Genomic DNA, 25,201 nt, shown 5'->3' on the forward strand with positions numbered 1-25,201 from the left:
AAAAATTATTATAAGCTAAGAAAAATGCAGGAAATTTAACCATCTAAAATCTTTTCTATCAGAAAGGAAATGCTGAACCATGTTTAACAGAAATGCTTATGTATTAAAACAATTACAGTATGTTTCTCAAAAATGTATTGTGATTTTTAATGCTAGAACACCATCACTGCAGCCTTACTTACTGAAATTCATCTTCACTTTCCATCCATATTTCAGTGTAGGTTAATTATGTCCTCTTTGGACATTGCCAGGCAGGATATTCAGGTCTTTTCACTGGTCCTGCTCTTCTTGCTTTGAATGAAGAAACCAAAGGGGCCTATTTGTGTGTTTCTTGTTAATTTCCCCACAAAAAGAATTGCATCCTGCAAAGGTAGGTACCTATGGGCAATTTCAATTATTTATATATATATGTAAATAATAATAAATATACTTACATATAAATACATAAATGTGAGTTCTTCTGGTTTTTGTCTTTGCAAGGTGTAACTTTGTATATACACAAAATGGGAAAGCCAGGAAAGCCTTGTGTTATATGCATATTTCCTATTTCCTTACATAACAGTTATTTTCTATCAAGAACATGTTAGTAGATGCCTTAGTCTAGGCTGGATTAGTTTTTGCTATAAAGTGCAACCCTAAGTATTTGTTGTAAAACTTTTCCCACCCTACCAGAGGAGCACTGTACTACAGGCTGTGCCACCACAGCAGACATTTTATTTGTGATCGAATTAGAATCTGGGTCTTGGGATTTGAAAGACAAACGCATTAATCCCCTGAAAGATGCAGTCAATCTCTGTCAATTCTAATCAGGTAAAGGCATTGGTCTTTTTGCTTCACAGCAGTTGGAGGGATTTTTTTTTAATTCAGGGAGCTGGCCTTTTTATTTCAAGCTTATTTCATCTTTGAAGTTAAAATGTCCCTATTCCATGTGAAATACTGCAGGATTTAATGCACTTGTATATACGTCTCCTTAAGCTATCACAGTTCTCTGTAATTTGCAGAAATCTTTGGTGGTCATCAGCACCAGCTAGTAAGTAGGACACAAAATTATGCTGGTTTTGCTAAAACAGATTGGGGGCTGGGAAGGAGGAAAGTGTTGAAGTAGCTTGGAATGTTTGTCACTTGTGCAGATGACTTAAGATAAATTTACTGTCTTTGAAAGAGACCATCTGAGAAGTTTGGAGCAAGGGTCTGCATTTTTCTGGGTTTTCTGTGTAGAACACGAATGAGCACCCTTGACAGGTAAACTGAAATGAAATTGGTTTTGTATAACCTTCTGTGCAATAAGAATGGAGTTGACTTATGAGGCAAGTTACTTCGCATTATCCGGGAGAGATGCTGTGATGAAAAAGTTCAGGGAGTAATAGCATCATGTTTCCTGATGCCACAGTACTAGTTAAAAATAATCATATGCAGAAGCTCGTAGATGCCCTCAAAATAAACATAAGGTGGTGTTTGTAGTTAGCCCAGTAGAATAGACTGCTCTACTGTTTTGGCCAGGATGCACTCCAGAACTGAATTTCTGACCGTGTTCCCACTCATAGAAGCATTTTGTGTTTGTAATTACTTGTCCTAGGAGAGGTCAGGCCCCCAGAATGGCAATGTTGGATACACTGGGCAGTGTGTTTCAAGATTTACATCAGTACTATATGTTTTTCCTGTAAATACTTCAAGACTTCTCTGAGATGTGGTGGCTCACGGTCCAAAAACCCTTTGGAGAGGGAAAGTAACATGCTGAAACCATGGCATGGAGGAGTAAGGGCAGCTTCTCAGGTGCTCTTATGTAGTTGTCAGAGTTAATGAAATACATCTCTTGGTTTTCTCCAGTGAGGTTCTTCAATTTATATTATTTGTGGAAAGGAGGTGGAAGAATTGTTCACAGTACTGCTGAGGTGTCAGGCAAAGCCTACTTGCAGCTGGGTTTTAGTATAAGTTGTCCCTTAGTCTTTCCTTTCACCCTATGGTGAATCCTTATTCTTCCATCTAGAAGTCCAGAAATGTTTGTCCCCTGACACAAAAAGAAATCTGGAACAGTCATGGGTTCCTGTTTTCAGCAGTGGGTGGTAGCATTCACCTCATGGCTAAAATTCGAATCTTCCTCTTTCACATTTCTTTGTATTGCCACTTTAGTATGTAAAATTATCATGAAACACTGTGCTAGAAAATAGAAGACAGATTCTCTAAGCTGTCTTTTTCTCTTTATCCCCTTTATATTCCTTACTCTAAGAAACCTGGAAAAGTGCCTGTGTCTCTTGCCTCACCTGCTCTTAACTCATTGTACACTACAATAGAGGGAGATATGGATTTGCTAAAGCATGGCACTCATTGGCAATTCCCAGAGCTGTCTCTGAACTGACACCTTTCTTCTTGTTTCATGATAAGTCCTTGCCTACTACTTAGTACCAGGTAGATGATGAGGTGGTTTTTGTTTGTTTGTTTTCCTGTTGTTGTTGTTTTTGTTTGGTTGGTTGGATTTTGTTTGGGTTTTTTGCCCGGGGGTGGGGGGAGGTTTGTTTGGTTTGGTTATTTTGTGTGTTATCTTTGGGTTTTAAATTCAGATTAGTAGAACAATCACTAAAGGCAATAAGGAACTAAATTGTAAAGGATATAAGAGTGTAATAATTGCAAAGCAGTAGTGATTTTCACTTTGGTAGGTCATACTCTCTGTGGTTTCAGGAGCTTGATGAAAAGTTGAGTGCTGACTGTCCTCTCTCACTTTGTTCAGGTCCTCTTTCATGCCTGTGTTTCTACAGCTGATCTATCTGATTTTTTTGATACTTCTCCCTGTAATCCTTGCCCTATCTTGCCCTTGGCTTCTTTTGGTGGCTGTGGCCACACAGCTGAATCCCATCTGGCAGCATCAATGCCCTTTCTTGAAGTTTCCATGCATTAGGATGAATTTTCTCTTCTGGCATTAACAGAATGGAAGCCGTTAGGCTTCTCTTTCTGCTTATCCATTTCTTTTTAGGCCTCTTAGCATCTTGGAATGTGCAGCTCAATTATTATTAAATCATCTGGAAGTAAGAATAATCTGTGTTCTGCATGCCCTCTTTCCCTAGATTACAGTACTTGTTGGTTATTAGAAATAGAGGGCCTCAGTAAATTTGCTCCTAAAATTAGGTTCTAATTTATGGCCTTAAGTACAACAAAGGAAAAACAAAAGAAGTGAGGGAGAAGTAATGATAGCAGTGTTCTGTACTTTCCTCATTTTCTTGATAAGAAGGATTTTCTAACTTGCTGGTTGTATGCCTGGAATCAGGAATTAATTTATGGTATAGGGATTTTTCATGGTCCTGGACTTACAGTTCTCTAAAAGAAACTTGTCCTCTAGGTAAGTCTCTGGCAGCTGCATTTGTGAGTTTGCCCACGCTTGACTGAAGGCAGGTGTTTCAGATGTTTGAGCTTCCCAAGGGCCCTGTGATGTGATTTCCATGGGAACTGTAACTGGCCTACACATCTGGAAAATAATCCAGTTAGTATCATAGGGCTGGGCAGTATCTGAAGTTCTGATAGTTTTGAAGTAGTTACCTTTTATCTCTTGCTATAATTTGATAGCCTTCAGGGCAGGGCGGGATGTGTGACACATGGGACAGCACAGGCACTAAGCAAGGAGGTGTCACTGCAGTCTTGCTTCCCTCCTCTAGCAGAGCTGTCTTCTAATCCTAGGTGCCACTGGTTCATCAAGCTAACACTGCTTTCTTCATACTGATCTAGAACTTAATATAGCATATTCTCAGCTCTGAAATATGTGTAATGTGACTGGATGCTGTGAGTGACTGAAGGAGACTGTAAATAAAACCTTTGTTTCTGTGCTCCCATATGGCAGCACAGATTGACTAGAACCATCCCTTTAGAACTCTTTTATTTGGTTGTTTTCTGGTAACACTGAGCATTCTCTCTGAAACATGAGACTGACCTACATCAAGTAGAAAAGGTCATCATCATACAACCTGTATAAACTCTATAGGAAACTTTCTAGTGCCTAATTTTAAACTAATAAAAGCTACTGGTTTTGTCAGTATTTTGCCAAATCTGTGTATCTGTCATTTGCAATGGTGATGAATATTTGGTTATATTGCCACTGCAGCCAGTATTCATCATAAGCAAAATTTGTTTGGGGAATTAGTGGGTTGATTTGTGTTTAGGTTCATGTGATTCTATTTGCTTTAGTGTTTTGGATTGTAGAACTGGACAAGAGAGCTTGAATGACATAATGAATCTCTCTGTGAGGTAATGTGATATAGTAGGGTTTTTTCTAAAAAACTATTTTCTTTAACCTTCCTAGAAAGAATGAGTGCATTGTGTTTCCACTATCTGATGCAGCTATTCCAGGAGAAAATAATACTTAACGAATTCAATGCTTAAAGTGATGATGGAATATATTTTACTCAGACCTTGCTGACTGCTGTTTGCTTGGCTCCCCAGACAAACGTGTTGATGACTGGCCCCTGATGCAGTCTCCATTCCCAACACTGACTATCAGCACTATTTATCTCCTCACTGTCTGGCTGGGCCCCAAGTGGATGAAGACGAGAGAACCCTTCCAGCTGCGCTTCCTGTTGGTTGTTTACAACTTTGGGATGGTTCTGCTCAACTTCTTCATTTTCAAAGAGGTGTGTATGCCCTCTTGCAAGAGGGAATTCTTACTGAGGTGTGAGGATGTCAAAATGAAAATGATGTTGCATGTTCTTGATGTCTATCGAGAGTCAATGTTTTGCACAGACTTTTAAAGATGAGTTTGCCTTTGAGGTGAGTATTTCTATAAATAGGTAGTTTCTGTTTGAGAATAATTATACTAAATGAATCTATAGAGAGAATTTGTGTTTGAGGTATTCCAAGTTCTCCTTAGATTTTTGTTAGTCTAAATACTGGAGAGACTGAAATCTGTAAATTTAACACCTGTAACTGATACATTTTTTTCATCTTAATAATCCTAAAGGGTATCAGAACGTATCTTGTTAGAAATTGAGCTGTTCACTCTTTCAACGTGTTTATAATATTTAGAAATTCAAATATCCATTGTCTGTAGTGCGGAAAAGTATCTTGTCTGGACGTTATCTTTAAGCATAAAAATTAAGTGAGCTATAACTTTAAATAAAAGCATACAGGCTTCTGAAATTTGGTTTGCAATGTTCTGAGTGTGTTACATGTAATAAATCTCAGTGCTGCTGCATTTTTCCTTTGTTGGATTTTCTGGACAGTGGCAATGAATAGTAGCACTGCAGTGGAACAGCTGTGTGCAGTAGCTAGCTGGGATTACTTAACAGTTTGGTAATTATTGTTCAAGGATCACTGTACAGAATAAGGCTGATGCTAAGTTTATGCTGCTGTGACTGCATCAGGAGTTGTCTTCCTGGAACACCTCTAATCATAGATTTTCAAAATCTGTTTCCAGAAGTAAGCAAATGAACAGACATTTAAAATTACAGCATTGCAGAACTGCCTGGTCTGTTCTGTACTTTTGCCAGGAAAAAATGGCATATCTGATGATTATCTGCATTTTGACCCTTTCCCAGAGCTCCTAGCATACAATCATTAATCATAAATTGTTTTGGCCTCTCTTTAAGTCATGGTTTAGTAAAATTTAACCATCACACCTTAGTCATCATTTTGTCTAAACTATTTTCTTGGATTATTCAACTAAGTAGTGTGACAGGTACAAAAGACTTTAATGCTGATACGAAAGCATAGTTGAAGGAAGAGATTAAATCAAATCATCTTGGCAGGTTAAAACTGAAACTCCTGAAATTAGTTCTGCAGTGTTACTGCAATGCCTGTCTTTTTCACATATTCTTTTAAAAGAAACTTGTTTGTTTCATCCATAAACTGAATGATATCAAACTTGCAGTCAAATAATTTTCAGACCTATGTTTCTTATAGGATATGTGTTTGTAGCATTTCCATGTCACTGAATTAGTATAAAACTGAGTGGGACTACAAATGCATATTTGTTGTTGATATGCTGAAAGCTCATAACTTTATACATAGAGGTTCTAGTTTCCTCTTCTGTTCTAGGGGTAAGTTGTTATTCAATGGACATTGAGGCAATGGATACAGCACTTCCAGCAAGTCTTTTCTTGATTGTAGAGACTGATAGCAGGAAGGTGTTCAAGTTTCAGTGGCTCCCTGTAACAAGGCAATTTCTGTTTCCAAAGTTTACAATACCACTGTGCCACTATTGTAATTCTCACCAGTTTTAATGTAATTGTTATGAGTAAAATGATACTGCTTGTATTTTGTGAGTGATTGTAAAGTTTCCAGACATTGCTAAGAACAGAATTTGAATGTGAAACACCTTTAAAAGTTATTTAAATAACCATCCTGATGCCAAGCTCTTTTGTTCATCTGTGGGAGCTTATGTTAAATAATAAAGTCATAAAGCACTCAGCACCTGAGTCTAGTGCAAGACTCATACACTGAATTCAAGTTTAGGTCAAAATTTGGCATAAATTTTGCTTAGAACCTGCAGAAGTCACAATGGAATAGACCCTATTTTGCCACAGAATCATGAATTTCATATTCTACTTCAGGGCAGTCTGGTGAAGTCAATTTACTGCCTTTTACCAAGGCAGTAACTCAACCTTGGTTGAGTTATCCAGTGGGTCACAGTAGAGATGGGTTGGTTTCTGTAACAGTGCAAATTAAACTTTCCCTGCTCCTCTCTATTAGTACTGGATGTGCTTTTGCCCATGTGGGACCACACTGGAATTCCAGTTAGTTACAGTAGTTTGTAAATGGAATTAGATGGCGCAGAAGTAGTTCAGTTTCTTTTCTAGGATAATTTCTGTGGACAGTTCTTTCATTTCCCTCCTTTAACACACGTGCAGCAAACAAGTCCAGAGGTTCACAAGGTTTTGTATGTTGTAAATAAGATGGAAGTCAGGTTAGTGGTAAGAGTAGTCAGTGCCTGTCCATGACAGGTTTTTTGAAATCTTTTTCTATCACTCCAATTTATGTCTTCTTTCTCTCTTTGATCCTTAATAGAGGGATTACATGGCTTTAAAATTCTTGGATCATAACATTTATGAATGTCAAGATCAGTGTTACTTGAACTTTGTACAACTCTAGACAAGTGTACTTCTTTCCAGTGGGAACTTGTTCAAATGTCAATTTTGTCTTCTCCTGTCCAGGTTTTTGCAATGTGCTTAACTGAGCACAAAGAGGCTCTACAGAAGCACTTCAATTGCTTTTTTGTTGGCCAAAATGGGGAACTTTTCTCCATCCTTTTTCCCTCACTGTGTTTAGTGGGTATTCAGCTTTCGCTGTTCAAAGGGGGGGGGGGGGGGGGGGGAGGTTCTGGATTTTGGTTGTTATACTGTGCTAAGGATTTTAGACCCAAATTATTCAAATCTTGTCTCCTGAATAGTGGTTGCTTGAATCCATACTGGGAATAGCATTTTTGTCAGTTGTAGTGAAAGCAGTTAGGTATTTTCTGTTTCTGAAGCTAGAGCCATCAGAAAGAATATTAGTGTCCAAATAGCTTAAGGTCATACTGGAATTTGTTGTACAAGGCTCTCATTATCTAGGCAGATACAGGGAAAAATTAGTACTTACTTTTTAATTTACAAGAAAAAAATAAATAATCTGTAACAATAGGTTGTTAATATTAAATATTGGCTTTCTTCAACAATTTTCTTAGGGTTAATAATATTTTAAGTGTTTCTGTTCTGGTAAGTTTGATGTAGCAAGAAATTTGCTGATAATTGTTATAAATGTGCTTTATGTATTATATTTCCCCTCATCTATGACTTTAATATTTTCAGTTGTTCTTGTCATCAAGAGCTCGAGGGTACAGCTATGTCTGCCAGAGTGTGGATTATTCAGATAATGTTTATGAAGTTAGGGTGAGTATTTCTTTTTTGTGTTTGCATATGAATGTGTGTAATATGTAGCACTACATGGTGGTTTAAGCCTTTTCTGAAAACAGTGTTTCCACAGCTGCTGTCAGCAATGGCTGTGTCCCGTTACATCCTCCCAGGCCACTTCAGGTTTGACTGCATCCTACATGGCAGGTTTAATCAAAATGCATCAGCATATTTGTGCTAGCTTGCATCTGACTGCTGCAAATAAGGGGAGTCTTAAAGATACCATCCTTGGCTTCATCCACAGTTGTACCATGCTGGGTAAACTTTGTGTACATCCTTTGCTTCCCAGATTTGCTGAAGTTTGGATACCAGGGTAACCACAGTAAAGGAGGTGTGTCCTGGCTAGATCAAAGCAAGTGAGATTTGTCATCTTATCTTGTGGTTGCACTTCACCCATCCTGGTGTGGCAACTCTTTGTCTCCTTTACCCATGTTTGGTTTTATGAGGCCTTGCTGGCATTTGGCAAATGTATTATCAGTAGATTTCATTGTATAATCTTAGATTTCAAATATCTGGTTTTGGAAAACCCCCAAATTAAAAGCAAAGTGCAGTTCCTTGTTCCTTTTCGTAATGCTGTTGATTACCTCACATACTAAACCTTATCTTCCAGCAGAGATGACACCTGAGAATCACTCAGCTATTCTTGCAAGTTCCATGTACAGATTAGGACACGTCCCTGAAAATGCAGTGAAAATGTGTTATGTTTATGGTAATTTGAAAAATGTTTGTCTGTGAGTGGCTGTCCATGGACAGTGTTAGTAAAAGCTTGTGCACATGGCAATAGTGAGAGCAAAAGGTTTGAGTCTTACACCTTTTTTATAATGGCTGATACTGCAGAACAGCTCTGTGTGTAGAATTTTATTGGCCTTATTGCAGCTGGCAATCTTTCACCTTTCCCAATACAGTGCTCTCACTATGGCAGTCACTAGAATGATTCTGTTAAAATTTTTGTGGGAAAACAAGATCTAGCAGAGTATAGCAAGTGCTTCACATGTTTGGAGTTATTAATAGATTAGCAAAATAGAATGCTCTTGCACTTAGCTGAATGACATTGAGGACTGGTGTGGTATATATTGAAAGAATTTTTATACTAGCTAAATCTTATACTAGCCTTACTTTTAGGTGCACTTATTTGTGGGAGGCAGTGGAGAGGTCAGACCTGTTCAGAAGAATTATCATCCATTTTGTTTGTTATGACAAACACAGCATTATTATACAATAAATTAAAGGCAAAATGACCTGAAGAATGTATTTATGCTTTATAATGTGTCCAGATAGGAAGGATTGCTCTAGCAATATTTACTCTTTTGACTTCCTGACTTTTTTCTTTTTTTTTTAATTTTATAAAATTATTTGCCATTTTTGTGGATTTGCATAAAATTTATCCCTGAAGTTTTAAGTTGTAGCATGTTCAGTTTGCAACTGAGGGAGTTGAGGAAGAAAGGAAAATGGAGTTGTCTCAGGTTGCTGCAGCAAGTCTATAGTATGCTATCAGTCATGATTCTTATCTTGATCATTTTCTGGTAGTTCTTTTGAATGAATTCTCAGTTCAGGTAAATAAGTTGCAAGTAGAAAATTATACTTTCCTCAAGTGTGCTTTCTCAAATTGAGGATTCTGGGATACCTTTCTGTCCTGCTTTACAGTATGTCATGCTCTGGATTTAGAAGGTATGCTGGTTTTTGACACTGTCAGACCAGAAAAAAAAAAAACCAAAAACCAACCCAATCCAAACCTCCTCAAGATTTCATTCACCATCGTCTTTCATAATATAAACCTACAAAAGCAATTTTTTAATGTTTTAGCAGTTTTGAGTATAGAATTGATGAGTATATTAGCACATCTCTCATGTCCTTTTAATATCTCAAGATACTAAATGTCTAGCATTTGCTGGCACCAGGTTTGCTCTGCAGAGAAATGCTGCACTGCAACAGTAGAATCAATTTCAAATGCAATGACCATATTTGCAAGGGAATGAGTAAATAAATCCTGTGTTGCTCAGATAAAGAAGACTGGGACTAGCTCACATGGAAACAGCAGTGAGCCCAGAAGGCAGAACATGCTCTGAAAAGCAGAGCTTCATATATGACTTTATCTGGGGCTTTGAAATTTGGAACAAATGTTAAAAAACATGAAATTAATTGTATGTAGTAGTCTAAATGGCAGCATAGGAGCCTTAGTAGGGCCCTGTTTCTGGCTTTTTGGAAATGTGCCACTGTGATATTGCCATCACATTGAGTGGCCTGCTCTGTGTAAAGCTCCTGATCAAAATAAGGGGTCAAGAAACCATCCTTTGTCCTTCAAGAGACTACAGAGAGCTCCCAGAAAGCAAGTTTGGCTATCCTGGATACCAGAGAATGTCCTTTTCTGTCTCTCTAACCCACATCATGTACCAAGACAGTAAGCCAGTGATTTTAAGGGAGCAGAGTAAGGGCAGGTGTTGGCACTTCCCCTGTACAGTTTAGCAAGTCAGCAACTTGGGCTCAGACCTCTCTAGTCAGACAAAGCCTCTTCGATTTTGCCAGTTTTTAGGGGGATATTTTTCCATGTATTTGTCTGTATATTTTCTTCAACTTTATATCCATCTTCTGGCTTTCACTGATGGTTAATTGTGAAGGTAGTTTACACAAAATGTGAAGAAGCTGGTCCTCCTGCTTACTGTTTTGCACCTACCTACACATGTTAATCTCATTCAGGCTCCCCTGACTGTTCTACAAGAAACAATGGACAACTGGAGCAAGCAGGGATGAAAATTAAATTCCCCAGCTGCCGAAACATTTGCTGAAATAAACTCCTTTGTGAATGACTTATCTGCTGAATGTAGTGGGCAGCCACTGTACTGACAGCTGGCAGGAAGTTGAGTGGTTTTGTTATGGAAAAAAAATAAAATGTTCATAGTAGACAGAAAGAAAAGGAGGTAGAAAACCTCTTAGAAAGTATTTAGAGGGATCTACAGATGTAACTTGCAAAAACTTTTTTGGTTATAGCTTAAGAGTCAAAATTATAAGTGCAAAGGGCTGAGATGTTAAATCCATGCTTTGTAGTACTCCTTTGGGAGCTTCAGAATCTGAAGTGAATGATTTTGCAACACTGTCTAACTTAATGTATGCTGGTGTCTGTCTGTAGTCATTTCCCCCCTCTGCTTATGTTTGTGTGTCCTTGTTTACCAGGTCAAAGTTCATCTATTTTATTTGCATTTCTGAAGAATTGGGAATATGGGCCATGTGTGAATTGATTCTTGTTTTAAGTGTGCTGTTTGTAATCATGAAGCCAAGCAATGGTTGTTTACTGTATTGTAATTGTACTCTGCATTGTTAATATTTATGTCTAGAGCTTGAGTGGTTTCCTCTTATGAAAAAGACATAATATACTTTAAAATTCAGTAAACTTGTCTTCACAAGTTCTGTAAATAAAATTCTATAACTGAAAATTCACTATAAAAGCTATTTTAATTTTTCACATTGCTGTGACCTTCCAAGGAGAGGTCCCTTCACATCGCTTAATGGATAAATATCTCCAACCCAAAATGAGAAAAAATGCTGCAGAAACAGAATCCTGTAATAAAACAGCCCTCCAGTCAAAAACTCTGCAGCAGGCAGGAGACATGGGATTGGACCTCTTGTTGACCCTCTTAATCCTAGGCTGTAATGTAATCTTTCTGTGCCATCTGGTGTTTTAACAGACTTAGATTGGTACATATGAAAATTACCAGAAAATATATAGTTGTGACTACTATTGTTCATTACAAGGATGTGCCTTTTTAATGTATGTTTCCTTTTCTTTTCAAGTAATCTTTCTTGCATACAGTGTCCGAAGGCTAAAGGTTAGGCCATGATTTTTGGTGCTTTGAAAAATAGATTTAATAGCAGCCATCTGCTCCTGACATAGCTTACATATCAGCATATTGTTCTCTGTTTCTGCCCTTTTTCACTGACTTTATGCATGGCCTCAGGCAAATGACTTGACATTTGTTTCATTTTTTCTATAAGCTAATGATAAAAACATCTGTAGAAGTCACTGGAAGTACTGAAATAGATCATCAGTACACAAAACCTATCAGGTTTAAGAGTAAATGGTAGAAAATTTGATGATAGTAACAGAGCAAAGAAGCTGGCAGGCAAAAAAATCTACAGGAACACAAAATCAGCAGGTATAATCCTTCAAAGAGTCCTGTTGTTTTTCTAAAATGATGGGAAGCAGTTTTGTAAAAAGTTCAGTTATTTTTACCCATGGAGTGCAATTGCTTTCTCTGCTAGGTGCAATTCAAAAGAAGAGCAATGAGATGTGTTATGTGACTTGTCCAAGAACATATACTGAACTTGTGGCACTTTGGGTATAAGACAGAAGTATTTTCGTAGGATTTTCATGTTTTGCTCTGTGTCACAGTAAATTGGCTATTCACTTATGGGCTATTTAACTTATTGGTCCCTTATTTCATTAACAAAAATGTCCATTTACTTTAAAAAAGATTTTATGGCAGTTTGCTTATGACTGACCTCCTGGTTCTCTAAAAGTTTCTTTGAAGAGAGGACCTCCAAAGAGCTAAAGTATTTCAGTGCTGGATTGTCATTTTATGGCTATACAATCCAAAGTGTTTATTGTCAACTTCTGAAATGAAAAGATGCTTATCTCAATTTATGTAATAGGTACAACTTTAGCAAAGACCTGTAAGAGATGCTGGACTGTTATGCTAACCCATTGGGTGTGAACAAACCTTAATGTGGGTGTTATTAAATACCTGACTACCTGTCCCAGAGGCAGTACTGGATATTGAGCAATATATGCATATATATATATATATATATATATATATATATATTATTCTTGCAGCTTGCCTGTGTGTCTGGAACTCCAAGATCACTGGGAGTCACTTTTCTGTCATTAAGCCTCTCTCCAGCTTTAGATATTAATATCTCTTCATATAAAAGTGAAAAAATCTGCCTCCTCTTCCCAAAATGTGAAGTGCGCTAAATCACATCCAGAGAGAGAGAAGGGTGTTCATTAATGGATATATAACATAGAAGGCTGCAGTTTGGCATCAGTAAGATGTGCAGTCCCTCTGGGAAACTGCAGAGCCTGCAATGCAGATATGCAGCACTCTTCTCCTGTGCTGCATTTTTGCTTCTGCTGTAATTTCTCCTAAACTGTTCACCAGACCAATTATGGCTATGACAAACTTAGTCTGTGGAGAGGTGTTGTCCTTTCTCACTGCTTTGGAGAGATGGAGGAAAACACCATGCAGGGCTATAGCATTGCTCTCTACAGCTCTTTATGGTTCCCCTTCTCTCCCCAAGAAGTATGTGTGGAGTTGGGAAGGGAAGCTGTTCTGTATTAATTCTTTTATCTTCTGTCTTCCCTGGGGACTGAGGAGGTGGTAGGATTATTTCACACCATATTAAGTTAAGAAAGTCTCATTTACCATCAACTGAGTCCTGAAAGACAAGGCCAACATCTTACAAATAGTGTGTTGTGACATTGCCTGCTCTCCTTGCTGGTGGTACCAATTCCAACTCTTTTTTTTTTTTTTTTTTCCACTCTCAGTGTGAGTCACCATCTGGTCCCACCCTTGCATAACAAGCTGGATGACTTACAATGCCAAAACGAGACTTGTTGCTATGTTTTGGGATCTGGGAGGGAGTCCCCACCACCACCATACTCCCATATCCTAGCATTAGCATATTGCTACACAGAGCTTCTGGGCTTTACTTGCTTTGACAGTATCCTAATTTCAGCAGGAAGCCCTGTTTGTGTTGCATCCTGGGCAAGATGCGCTGTGATGGGTGGATGAGAAAAAGAATTTTGGGTGTGTAGCACTTCCCTGTTGGGTAGATGGATGATACCTGTTCAGTTTGTATGGCTCCTGTGGTCTCTTTTTTTCTACTCCCTGAATAGCAGAGAGCCACTGGGGGAATGCTGCTTTACAGAGGGAGTTACTGAGCAGGCCAGAAGAAGCTGGGGGAAATGTTGCTATAAGGAATGTGAAATCTCTGCTGCATCTAACTTTTTTTGATATCTTTCCACCCATATGCCTGTGGTACGGAGGTTTCACCTTTGCAACTTCATTTTGTCATCATGTTTCTGCCTCATTGTTCTGACCACATCAAAGTGTTGCCTCATTAGAGGGGGAAGCCCTGTGGCAGACTTCTGCAAAGCTTAGGAGAGAATGAGGACGCAAACTTCCCATGCTTTACTGGTAAACTGTTCAGATATGGCAGAGCTTTTAACTATATCAGCTCTTTTTTACAGATGTGATTTGAGAGCAACAGGCTAAGAATAATCTTCTTCCATAATCTTCTTCCATGTCCAGAACAGATGAAAGGAGTATTTTTTTGTTGTTCTCATACTGTCAGATGTTTGACTCCACCTCAACATTTAACCAAGATTTAGGGAAGGAAGCAGTGTCCTTCTCCTACAGTAGCTAGATGGTGAGAACTTTATTCCATTCAGCTTGGAATCACTCAAACTTACATAGTCTCTGTTTTTCATTGCAGATAGCTGCTGCTCTATGGTGGTATTATGTCTCTAAAGGAATTGAGTATTTGGATACAGTATTCTTCATCCTGAGGAAGAAATTTAACCAAATTAGTTTCCTTCATGTCTATCACCATTTCACCATGTTCACCTTGTGGTGGATTGGTATTAAGTGGGTTGCAGGTGGACAAGGTGAGTTCCCTTCCTCTCATATGCTTTTGACTGGATAGAAGGGAGAATTATTATTGTTTGGGAGCAGCAAAAGAAAATGTTATAGACTTGACTTAATAATATACAAAACTGTTTATTAATGCATACGGCCTCCTTCTGTGGGAAACATGGGGGAGGAAAAGATAACAGGGCAATAGTCTAATGAATTGCAAAACTTCTTTTCTTTTCCTCATGGGCATCAGTTGCAAGCCTGAAGTTCTGCCTTCGAAAGTATCTGTATCTGTGGGAAACAGAAAGATGTATGCATCTTGCTTAACTTTAATTTTTGCAGATACAGAGAGCTGCAAAATCTAATTATGGGCCACATTCCATGTGCAAATTTAATGAAGACAATGGAGATGTTATTTTGGCATTGTATATGAGTTTGAGGTTTGCTTTTATTTTTATTGAGAGGCAAATATAAAATTCTAAAACCTTCCCTTGGAGGTGAGCCAATAAATCTGTCAATTCACTTTTAAAACCTATTCATAATGACACAAGTCTAAATTCATTATCAGCCTTTTTTCCCCTTGCTTCTTTTCTAAAGCCTCCATCAAATAATTTTATTTTTGTTTATTTTACTTGCCACACCCTTCATTGCCTACATTGTACTCTGGTTCCTATTGCTCAGCCTTATCTCAAATTGAAAGCTCTGCAGAGCTGAGGGTACAGGGAAAATGCCCTCTTTCCTTTGATGTGTGCTATATTAGTAAACACAAAATACCACATTATGAACACCAAACTAATATTTTAGGTTTGGTGTTTTGTTTTTGGTTTTTTTGAACCACACTAACACTTAATGCATGGGTGGTTTATGCTCCCATTTACTATAGGTATTTAGTACTGAGTGGCCAGTATAGGAAGAAATATGTTAATTCAGTGTTTCTTGACTGCCTTTCAGTTTCTGTCACATATGCAGGAAGCAGGTCATTCAACCAGATGTTTAATGATCTTTATTTGCAACTGCACCTATAAAATAAAATAATTGGAGACTGGATGGTTACTTGTAGTCTTGCTTAGAAATTCCCTGGGTATCTCAGAAGGCCCACTCCCTTGTTGCCTTTTCAGAATTTTCCTGCTAAATATCTGCAGTTTTTAATGCAACAGTTACAACCATTTCCAAATTTCTTTCAAGCTTTATGTTCTAGCACTGCCTCTTAGTTTCTAGAGCCTGCAAAAGGAAAAGCTGCAGTTGCTTTTCTGCATTTATGTAGCAGCACTGCATAAATGTGGATAGATCTGTGTTCTTCTATTTTCTAGTTGATAGCACATTGCTTACATAGACAGGTCTATTATAAATTAGACCCTATTACAACAACTGGTCCAGACCACACGGGCATCTGAGCTGTTTGATGTCTGCAGCTGTTGTCTGTATTACCCTAATCTTATACATTAGAGCATTTTTGAGCCTCTCTGTCAGTGTAAGAATACTTTAACAAAATATAATGAGTTTCTGTTAAATGGCTGCTAATCTTGACAAAGCAAAGAGATCTTAATGCAAATGAAACTGTCAACATGCATCTAACGTGGATCATTCAGGAAAATGTTATACTATACACTGACACATTTGAGAATGCTGGATATTTTAAATCATAAATAAAGAAACTAATGATTATTAATTTAGACAAAGTCACCTGGCAATGCCTTAAAGTTCTTGTAAACATGAGTCAAGTCATGCTTCGTATGGGCTTTTTTTGCCCTATTTAATCAGACTTCCATGTGAGTTTCTTGACTTCTTGCTGAAAAGTGAACCTTTTGCATTTAAATACAGTTTAAAAGATTCAAATTCAGAGCATGGTACTTTATACTTTACATTGTCAAATAAAGCTTTTGATAATTCTTCAGAAAAACATTCACAGTTATACTACAACAACTAATGTGGAATAGATGTCACTTATGTTTGTTCAACAAAAATCTTATAAAAAGCTTTGGCTCTCAAACCACGACACTAGTTACACTGAAGTGTGACATACTACTTGCATTAACATTTGTTTGTGTCAGCACATGTTGACAGCCAGGTCTGTATTATACTATTCAATATTTTGGAGATGGAATCCTGACATGTCCTGTGTTTTGTAATTTTTCCTATTAAAAATGATGATACAAGTAATACTAGAAAAGAATCCTCTTTTCCAAAATGACTTGATGGTCTTCCCTTCTGTTCCTGGACAGCTTTTTTTGGAGCTCAAATGAATGCGTTTATTCATGTCATTATGTACATGTATTATGGATTGGCAGCTTGTGGCCCTAAATTTCAGAAATACCTGTGGTGGAAACGATATTTGACCATATTGCAATTGGTAAGTAATTCTCCTCCTTTTGGGATAAAAAGTGTTGCCTCTGTGTGGATTTGCATTTGCAGAGCTTTGGATCAGATGCTGCTCCTTACAAAAGTTCTCTGTCTGACACTCCTCAATTAGAGTACTTCCTGGAGATGGAAGCATTTATTCAGCTTTGAAAAAAACATATGCAGCATATATAAGGGTTGTGTGCGTTAAAGTCTCATGCTTCCTTGCTGGTTGTTTCAACTGAATAACAAAAGCACATTCAAAATAGAGAAAATTCAGATTGCTCATTATCTTCTCATTGTCCTGTTTCTGAAAGCTGATGCCAGATATTACAATAAATGTGATGCTCCTGGTCAAGCATAAATGTGTCTGCATGAATGTGACAGGCAAATACAGCTTTCCTACCACCTCCCAGTTCAGCTGTTTTCATTACTTAATGAATTGGTATAAATTGATGTGCTCAGACCAACAGAATACATCCAGACGTTTTTGATTCTATATTTTCTGTCTTTCAGGTGCAGTTCCATGTGACTATTGGCCACACAGCCATGTCTATTTATATTGATTGTCCTTTCCCTAAATGGATGCACTGGGGTGTCATTTTCTATGCTATCACCTTCATTTTCCTGTTTGGTAACTTCTATTATCGGACATATAAGCTGCCCAAGGAACCTGTAAAGAATGGCAAAATAGCAAATGGTGCTGTTGCAAATGGAGTAAGCAAACCAGAAAATAATGCTGTGGTGGAAAATGGAAAAAAGCAGAAAAAGGGAAAAGCAAAAGGAGAGTAACTTGATCCAGGCCTTAACCATTGTTGGCAGTGAGGAACCTCCAGTTTGGTTTATAAAAGGAAGAAAAAAACACTATCTGTACCAATTAACCTTAGGTTACTGAAGAGCTAGAACACAGATATTTTCATTATTTATGAAGATTGTTTTAAGAACAACACTAAAGTTGAATTTCTATTGTAATTATGTAATTATCATGCATATGGTCTCTGTGTAAACTTGTAGACTGCTGGTGTTGGTGAATGTAAGGAAGAATTGCAGTTGATTCCATGTTTAGCAGTCCAAAAGTTAATACTACCATTGATACAGGCAGTTTGTTGGCACCCACATTTCTTGGGGGGTGGGGGGGAGGGAAAGGAAGTAGCATTTGAATACTTGTGCTTTCTTTCCAGAAAATTATTAAATTTCAAATTATGACGTATTATCTAATCAGAATGTGCAACTTTTCTTCTGCTCCTTGGAGAGTACCTTCAGACAAAATATGTGCTGTCAGAACAGTGTTTGACTTTTCAGACATTACTTGATTTAATTGAGTATCTGTTACAGTTTGGTTTTTGTTTTATTTTTCTTGTGTGGAAATTTACCTACCTCTTCATCTGCTGAAAAGAATATTGAGCATTAAATAACTGGTTTCTGAAATATGGAGTCCTCTAATCTAAATATCCATTAGTACTAATTCAGGAGAGCGTGTGTTTCCCTGTAGGAGTAAAAGGGATTTTTGGTGGTATCCTTTGATCAAGTCATCATTTCAGTGTAAACTGAAATTTTGGAGTGGTACTTTTAGTAGAGCCAAGTCAAGAGTACATTTTAAAATGTGTAAATATGAACAAATATATTGGTTGAAGCAAGCAGTAAAAATAGGCTTGCTGCTTGTTGTCTGTGACCTGCATTAAATCTGTGGCACTGACTCAAAATACTCAAAATGGTAAGATAATGCTATGGTGGAGAGAAAACAGCATGTAATTCCATTTAGAAATGTTGTGTGCATGAGTAGTCATGCTAACTACAAGACCAACCATCACTTTATTGGGAGAGAGAATTGGGTTTAAAAGTACTAAATACAGCAAACATAAATCCTGGAGAACGTTGCTATTGCTTGATACCTGTCAAAACTCTATTTGTTAGACACTTGCAGGCAAAGTATTGCTGATAGACAGGCCACCATTGTAAGTCAAAACTGCTAAAATAAGTAGAAACTTTTAGATGGATTTTCATTTACATATTACATAAAGGACTTTTTACCATTCCTTTTGTGAAGAAAATAGGGAAAGATTTATACACCTTCTGAATAATGTGATTACTAAGAGATACATTTTGAGCTGCTTAGCATGCAATGAGTAGAAGATGGGTGGAATTAGAAACTATATCCTGAATTACTGTGTTCCTTGGCCATCACTGCAAGAGCTGCATTGTTACTGTCCAAATGCATTCCCCCCGCCTCAGCTCTGGTCAAAAACATATCCAGAGGTAGCAACAAACGTGTATCTGGCAAGTGGCACCACTGGTGCAGAAAGAGTGCACGGAACTGTGAGTATAAAGTGAGTGACACGTTAATAGGTTTTTATATCTCAATCATCCAGTGACTGCTTATAATATGCAAGCAGGTCACCTATTCTGGTTCTCAGGTTTGTCTTGTTTCTATTTTTAAAAAAAATCTAAACCCAGAAAACAGGTCCTAGGAAAAAGAGTTTTGGATATAGTCTGTTATATTAAAAAATAATTCCTAATGCTGGAGTTGGTTCAGCTGGGAGGTGGTTCATCCCTAATCACCACCACTTTGGATTTTTGGGCAGAATGTAGAATTGTGAAAAACTGTCTCTGCTGAAGTCAAATGCATGTGACCATTAAGCTTCTTATCTGCTGTGTCTTCTGATTCTTGCAACCTTTGTAATGATGCTTTTTGCATTTGCATAACTGCATATTTTCGTGGTGTGGCATGGGGAAGAGGGATGGGGATCTACCCTTCCTTCTTGGACAGATGCCACCACCCTTAACCAAGCCAAAATGCTGGCTGTGTAACTTTGGCTCAGTAACTTTGGAGTAGCTAAAGGAGTAAATAACTAAGAGCAGATTTACAGCACGCCGGCTACTCCAAGGTAGTGACTGGAGTGAATGCAGTTATCCTGCTGTAATTTCAAGGTTGTTTACCCCACTTTGATTAAAAGGTAGCTTCTTTCTATTTGCCATGGGATGTGGGCAGCTAACTTCTAAGTCTGTATCATTCCTTGAATTGTGTTAGATTGGTTGTTTGCTCTGTCATTCATTCAACAAGCCAGATCAGCTAAACTGATCTCTTAGTGTGATCTAGCTCTGAAACAGCATATGGGGAGTATTCCAGTACAGGTTCAATTGTGTCTTTGCTACACTTTCTGACTAATTCTTAAGAATTATGTCTTGCATGATGGTAAATATTTAAATAACTGAAAGTCAAAAATTTTTCCCCTTCATTATGCATGGAAGGGAATTAAAGTTGATTGGAACTTGAACATTGTTGACAGAACTTGAGTAGAAATCTACTATCAAATTCTGGGGTAATCATTAAATTCTAAAAAAACATGAAAAACTCATTGTGAGAATGCATGTGTACATACACATCATGTTGTCTGGCCCTGTGCATAAAACCAGTTTGAGAGATTGCCATTTCATGGGGGAAAAAACCCCAGTTATAAAATTACTGGAACACTGCTGTTTTGAGGACATCTTTTGCAGTATGACTTTCCTAGGTCTATTCATGATATATTTGATTGTTCATGTAATTCAAGTCCCATTGCAATCTTGAATATAATGGCCTTATTAAATGTGCATTTTTGTAGGCATGACCTTGAGTGCAATATTTCTGTTTCTGACTATGCAGCCAGACTCACAGAATACAGGGCTCAACTTGTACAGCCTTTTTTTTTTTTCAAAATATAGGCAATAATGCACATGTGAAATACTGACAGATCCATTAGAATCATCTTTGAATCTAAGGAAGCTTAACATTTTGCTATGAAAGTATGTATAAATGTGTATTTTCTATACACAGTTCTGAAATTCAAATTATACAATCTTTTGCAGTAGAATTATTCTTTACAGGGTTATTGGGGTTTTGTTCTTCTAAATCTTTCAATTTATTGAAAAATTAAATTCAAACAATTTGAAACTTCTCTTTTTTTGCCAACGAATGTTAATTTTTTGCTAAGAGTTCTGAAGCTCTTGGACCAGAGTCTCTAATTATTTGATGCCATATAAGTAATACCATTTCATCTAGCCTCATCTCTAGCAGTGACAGTTGTTGGATTATTTAGCACTTTTTCAGTGTAAAATTAAGTACAAATTATCTATACATGTGTGTATATATGTGTACACATACATAGTGTATGTGTGTGTGTATATATGTATGGGTTCTTAGCAGATTCTTTCAATATGTGAAGTAAATTATATTTCTTGAATGTGAATTTGGCAGGAGCTAATAGAATGATTCCTAGCTCCAGCAGGAAAATGAAGCAGTTTTCTTTCCACAGATCCAATATCAGTCTTGCAAACATAAATAGTATTTGTCATTTATTTTAGATATAGGATGGCAGACAAGACAGAGCCATTTCTACCAATGTAATAAATATTTTGAGGCATCAGTTGTAGATTCTGAGGGGAGAGATCTCAACTTAGGGTAGCTGAGGAATTATGCTGTATTATGGTAGGGATCATTTTAGTATGAGTAACTTGCTCCAGGTGAGTCTTTGAAATCATTGCAATCATATTCCCTGTTTGACAGAAAACTTCTAAAAATAAATCACAGAGTCATAAAACCATTTAGGTTGGAGAAGACCATTAAGATGACTGAGTCCAACTATTAAACAGATGTTTCCCTGTAAGTTCAGAAGCATGGCCTATTTGATTACAGGACCATCAGTTACTTCCAGCTCGCATCAGGAGAAAAAGGTGAAGGCAAAATGAAAATGCTGCACATTTTTTCAGGTTAACCTAAAGGGCACATTTCTTCAGAGTAAACACTTGAACTGCATGTGCTGGGAAGGGAGGTAAGAAAGTACAAATAGCTTTTGTGATGCAAGATCTCAGTCCTAAAATAGCTTACAAGCACTGGCTATCTCTTAAAAACTTGAATAAAACTGTTCATGGTGCATAAAGCATGAAGCTAATGTGGGCTGAGATGTATTTCAGTCAAAATTGAAGAGAATGGGGAGCTAATTAACTATCTGGATAGTGTATTTATCTTGGTTAGAAACACAGACTAATCTAATTTGATACCTAAAGCAAGACACCCATTTGACATCTCATTGCACTGCAGTCTGATGCCCCTTTGCTAATGCAAGCAGAGGGAGCTCCATGGAAATGAGTGGGTTGGATCCCATTTACCTCAGCAGAGTGTGCTGAGCACTAAAGAGCAGAGAAAATACTTGTTTTCTGCCAATATCCCAGGAGGATTGAGGGAAATGTATGGTTCAGGGTGCTGCTTTTGCATAAGGTGTTCATGCTTTTGTAAACATTAAAAATAAATATTACTTTTTTCATGCTGTTTGAGTTTGGTTTTATACATTCTGCAGTATGTTCTTCTGTGTCCCATCTTGCCTCAGGATTCCTGCTAATTTTAGTGTTGTGCAGATTGTGTGATGTAATCTCTTTTATTACCCAGGACTTTGAGAAAACCATTTTTTTGTGACACATCCTCCTCTTTTAAGGTTACAGGAACTTCCTAATTTTGCATATTATCCCCAAATAATAGTGGAGTGACTTTGAAATTACCCTTAGGGAACTAACTGAAAATAGGATGCCCACTTAAAACAAACAAAAAAAATCCCCTAAGTTTCCTTATTTGGTCTTGGAATTGTTAAAGTTAGGAATACAATTAGCCATGAAGTTTAGCTTTTGCTGGACCCTGTGTGGTGTTAATGAAGTCTCTCATCCCAGAGAATCTGGAGCACTTTTGGCATTGGATGCAATTTGTGGTTACATGTGCTGGGTACAGTAAGTTCCTTCATTGTCTGCCAAGTATGATCTCTGTAATCAGCCTTATAATATCGAGTTGCACCTGTGTTGCACTCCTAGAACCTCAGTGCAAATAGCTACTCCAAATGTCAAGTAGTAGAGAATCAAGCCTGCCATCATAGCAAAATATGGTGTGGTCAATTATGTCTTGCACAATTCTCAGCTATTGCTTCAATCCACTGCTTGCATCCTCCCTGGAATCAGAAAATACACCGTGTTCAGAACAAGATTTGTCCTTTAGATGATTAACATGTGCTGGGGTAGGCTCTCTCTGCAGGCATCCTTCTCACAACTCTATTCCCCGCCAGTAATTAAAAATAATTTTAACATGGTCAAATCAGATTTATTGGATGATTGGATAGAATGGACTGGATCCTCTGAACTTCAATGTTCTTTTTTTTATCACTTGCTTCTTAACATCTGGGAAGTTGGGGTTTGGTGGGGGAAGGGTTTTATTACCTGTTCTCTTGCTCAGCTCAAAGCACTGAATGTGGGTGAACGTGGGTGCTCAGACACACACATGGAGCATATACTCAAAGACAGCTATGAAGGCAGTTCCTCTATGGACTAGTGCCTTTCAGTGTCTTTTTTTATGCTTGGGACTTCTAGGTCACCTGGAAGTGACCTAGGATGAATGCAGGCACACTTTTCTGTTGGCTGCCTGACATGTCAGTGACATCACATTTGACTTAATTACAAAGATACTTATTGATGGGTAAGTTTATGTCTCTTGATCATCCAGGCCCTGATTAGTGCACCTATAAAACAGAGCTAGCAGTTCCTGCCAGCGCACCACATGGCCAGTGCTGCTTTTGGGGGAAAAGCTGTTTGCATTTTCATTCAGTAGGTGGGAATCGATGCAAGCTCATATGGCATCACTGCTATCTGTCAAATCAATCAGGTAGGGCTTAGTCTGCTAAACAAAAAGAAATCTTTGATTTTTGAAATTATTCAAAGTGTTTTCTGTCCTCCTTATCTTTAGAGACCTATTGTTCTTGCAGTTGAATAACCTTAATTTTTTTGACGAGAAAACCACTGTTATGGTAGTATTTTTTGGAGTTTATGTGTGTTTATGGGAGAAAACTAGAGAAATACAAGAAACAACTTGGGCCAAAAGCTGGAGAACATGAGGTAATTGCTCCTCTAGTTTTTGCTGTTGCCCCTAGATGTTGCAGGAGTTAAATGACTGTAGCTGTTACTGTTGTGTACTCATTACAGATGCTGTAAGTACTCTCTGAAGTACATGAAAATTTGCTTTGTCTTAAATGACACTTGAGAGTGATTTATCTAACTACAAATGCTTGGAGTGAAAGTAATTACAAACATCATGCTCCTGCATTGGCAGGACTCACTCTGTATTTTCTAATTGATAATCTTCAGAGCTTCTGAGTAGCTTCTTGCAGTATCACAAAGTCCTAAAAAAGCTGAAAATTGATGTATAACTGCTAAAAACTTTTTTTTGCAGAGCTTCTGCTGCTGCTTTCTTTTTTGTGCATGTATCTTCAGGTCAGGTGCTTGCTTACTAAATTATTCCAGAGTGGGATGTATGTCATAGGAAGATCTTACAGTATCTGCAAGTAAGTAAAATGTTGAAATAAACTTTGAGGTGTTTTACAATCAAGGGTTTCAAGTCCTTGGCATCATTTGGTACTCTGGGTGCACCTCAAATGCTGCTTTTGGGCACAGGGTACTGCAGACTGGGTCTACCCAGCCTGATAGGAATTTTCCTTACTGAACAACAGATTCTCACCTGGAAATTGGTGTCTGACCTGGTTTCCACACAATTGGCAGATGGCACTGAAGAAGTCCCTGGGCCAATGAGGAATGGGGTTTTTTTGTTGTTGTTGTTCTATCTATTCTCAAAACATCAAATTTGGCAGGGGCTGTTGGAACATTTTCTGCTGACAGCATGAGGTACAGAGTTGCAGAAAATGTGTCCCTGGATGCAGTACTTGTAAAGAGCCTAGAATACTTTTCAGCTCTTAGTTGCTTGACATAAACCAAACATGTTGGAAATGCTTCAATTAAATGGGAAAAACCACCACATTGTTGGGATTTACTCAGAAAATGAGATTTTTAGGTAATAGGTAGCTCTTTACTGAAAAATTCCCCTTTTTTCCTCTTTGCCTACTTCAATCACTTCCTCTGTGCACGTCTTTTTGCTGTGCTAGAGTGGCTCCTTGGGTGAAGACTGTGATGTGTTCAGAGAATAGTTTACTGCTGTGATTTGTCACTGGGGCATGTGAACTGTCTTTTCATGCAGTCTGAAATGCCAAACAGCAGCTGCACATTCTGAGCAGGTTGAGTAGTAACAATATCTTTCGTTTAATGATCCCAAAACTGGGTGTTCTGGATACAAGAAACTAATAGAAGGAACAGTTTTTATTAAATTATGTCTTCCTGCTTAGCAAATATGGGGCTACAAGGACAAACTCCAGTTTCGTATTCTATGATATGGAGGCACATTGTGCATTCATAACCAGAGCTTTGGCTGTGAGAAACAGAGAGTTTGCTGTGCTACAAAATCACCTTGTTAGAGATTTTATACTGAGCTCTTCTGTGATGGCAATTTAATAAATATCAGATTTTTATATA

At 37.8% G+C, this 25,201-nt stretch overlaps 1 protein-coding gene across 1 annotated transcript in view; it reads left to right on the forward strand.

The window, feature by feature from the left end:
- ELOVL4 (ELOVL fatty acid elongase 4) overlaps positions 1-22,134 on the forward strand; it is a 37,423-nt gene extending 15,289 nt beyond the window's left edge. Inside the window, exons 2-6 of the mRNA XM_063152866.1 lie at positions 4,426-4,613; positions 7,764-7,844; positions 14,355-14,526; positions 16,717-16,844; positions 17,348-22,134. Coding sequence (XP_063008936.1) covers positions 4,426-4,613; positions 7,764-7,844; positions 14,355-14,526; positions 16,717-16,844; positions 17,348-17,623 — 845 coding nt within the window. The 3' untranslated portion in view covers positions 17,624-22,134. The remainder of the gene's footprint in view (positions 1-4,425; positions 4,614-7,763; positions 7,845-14,354; positions 14,527-16,716; positions 16,845-17,347) is intronic.
- The last annotated feature ends 3,067 nt before the right edge of the window (positions 22,135-25,201 follow it).

This window comes from Melospiza melodia, chromosome 3 (genome assembly GCF_035770615.1).
Source record: "Melospiza melodia melodia isolate bMelMel2 chromosome 3, bMelMel2.pri, whole genome shotgun sequence".
In the NCBI taxonomy this organism is placed as follows: Eukaryota; Metazoa; Chordata; class Aves; order Passeriformes; family Passerellidae; genus Melospiza; species Melospiza melodia.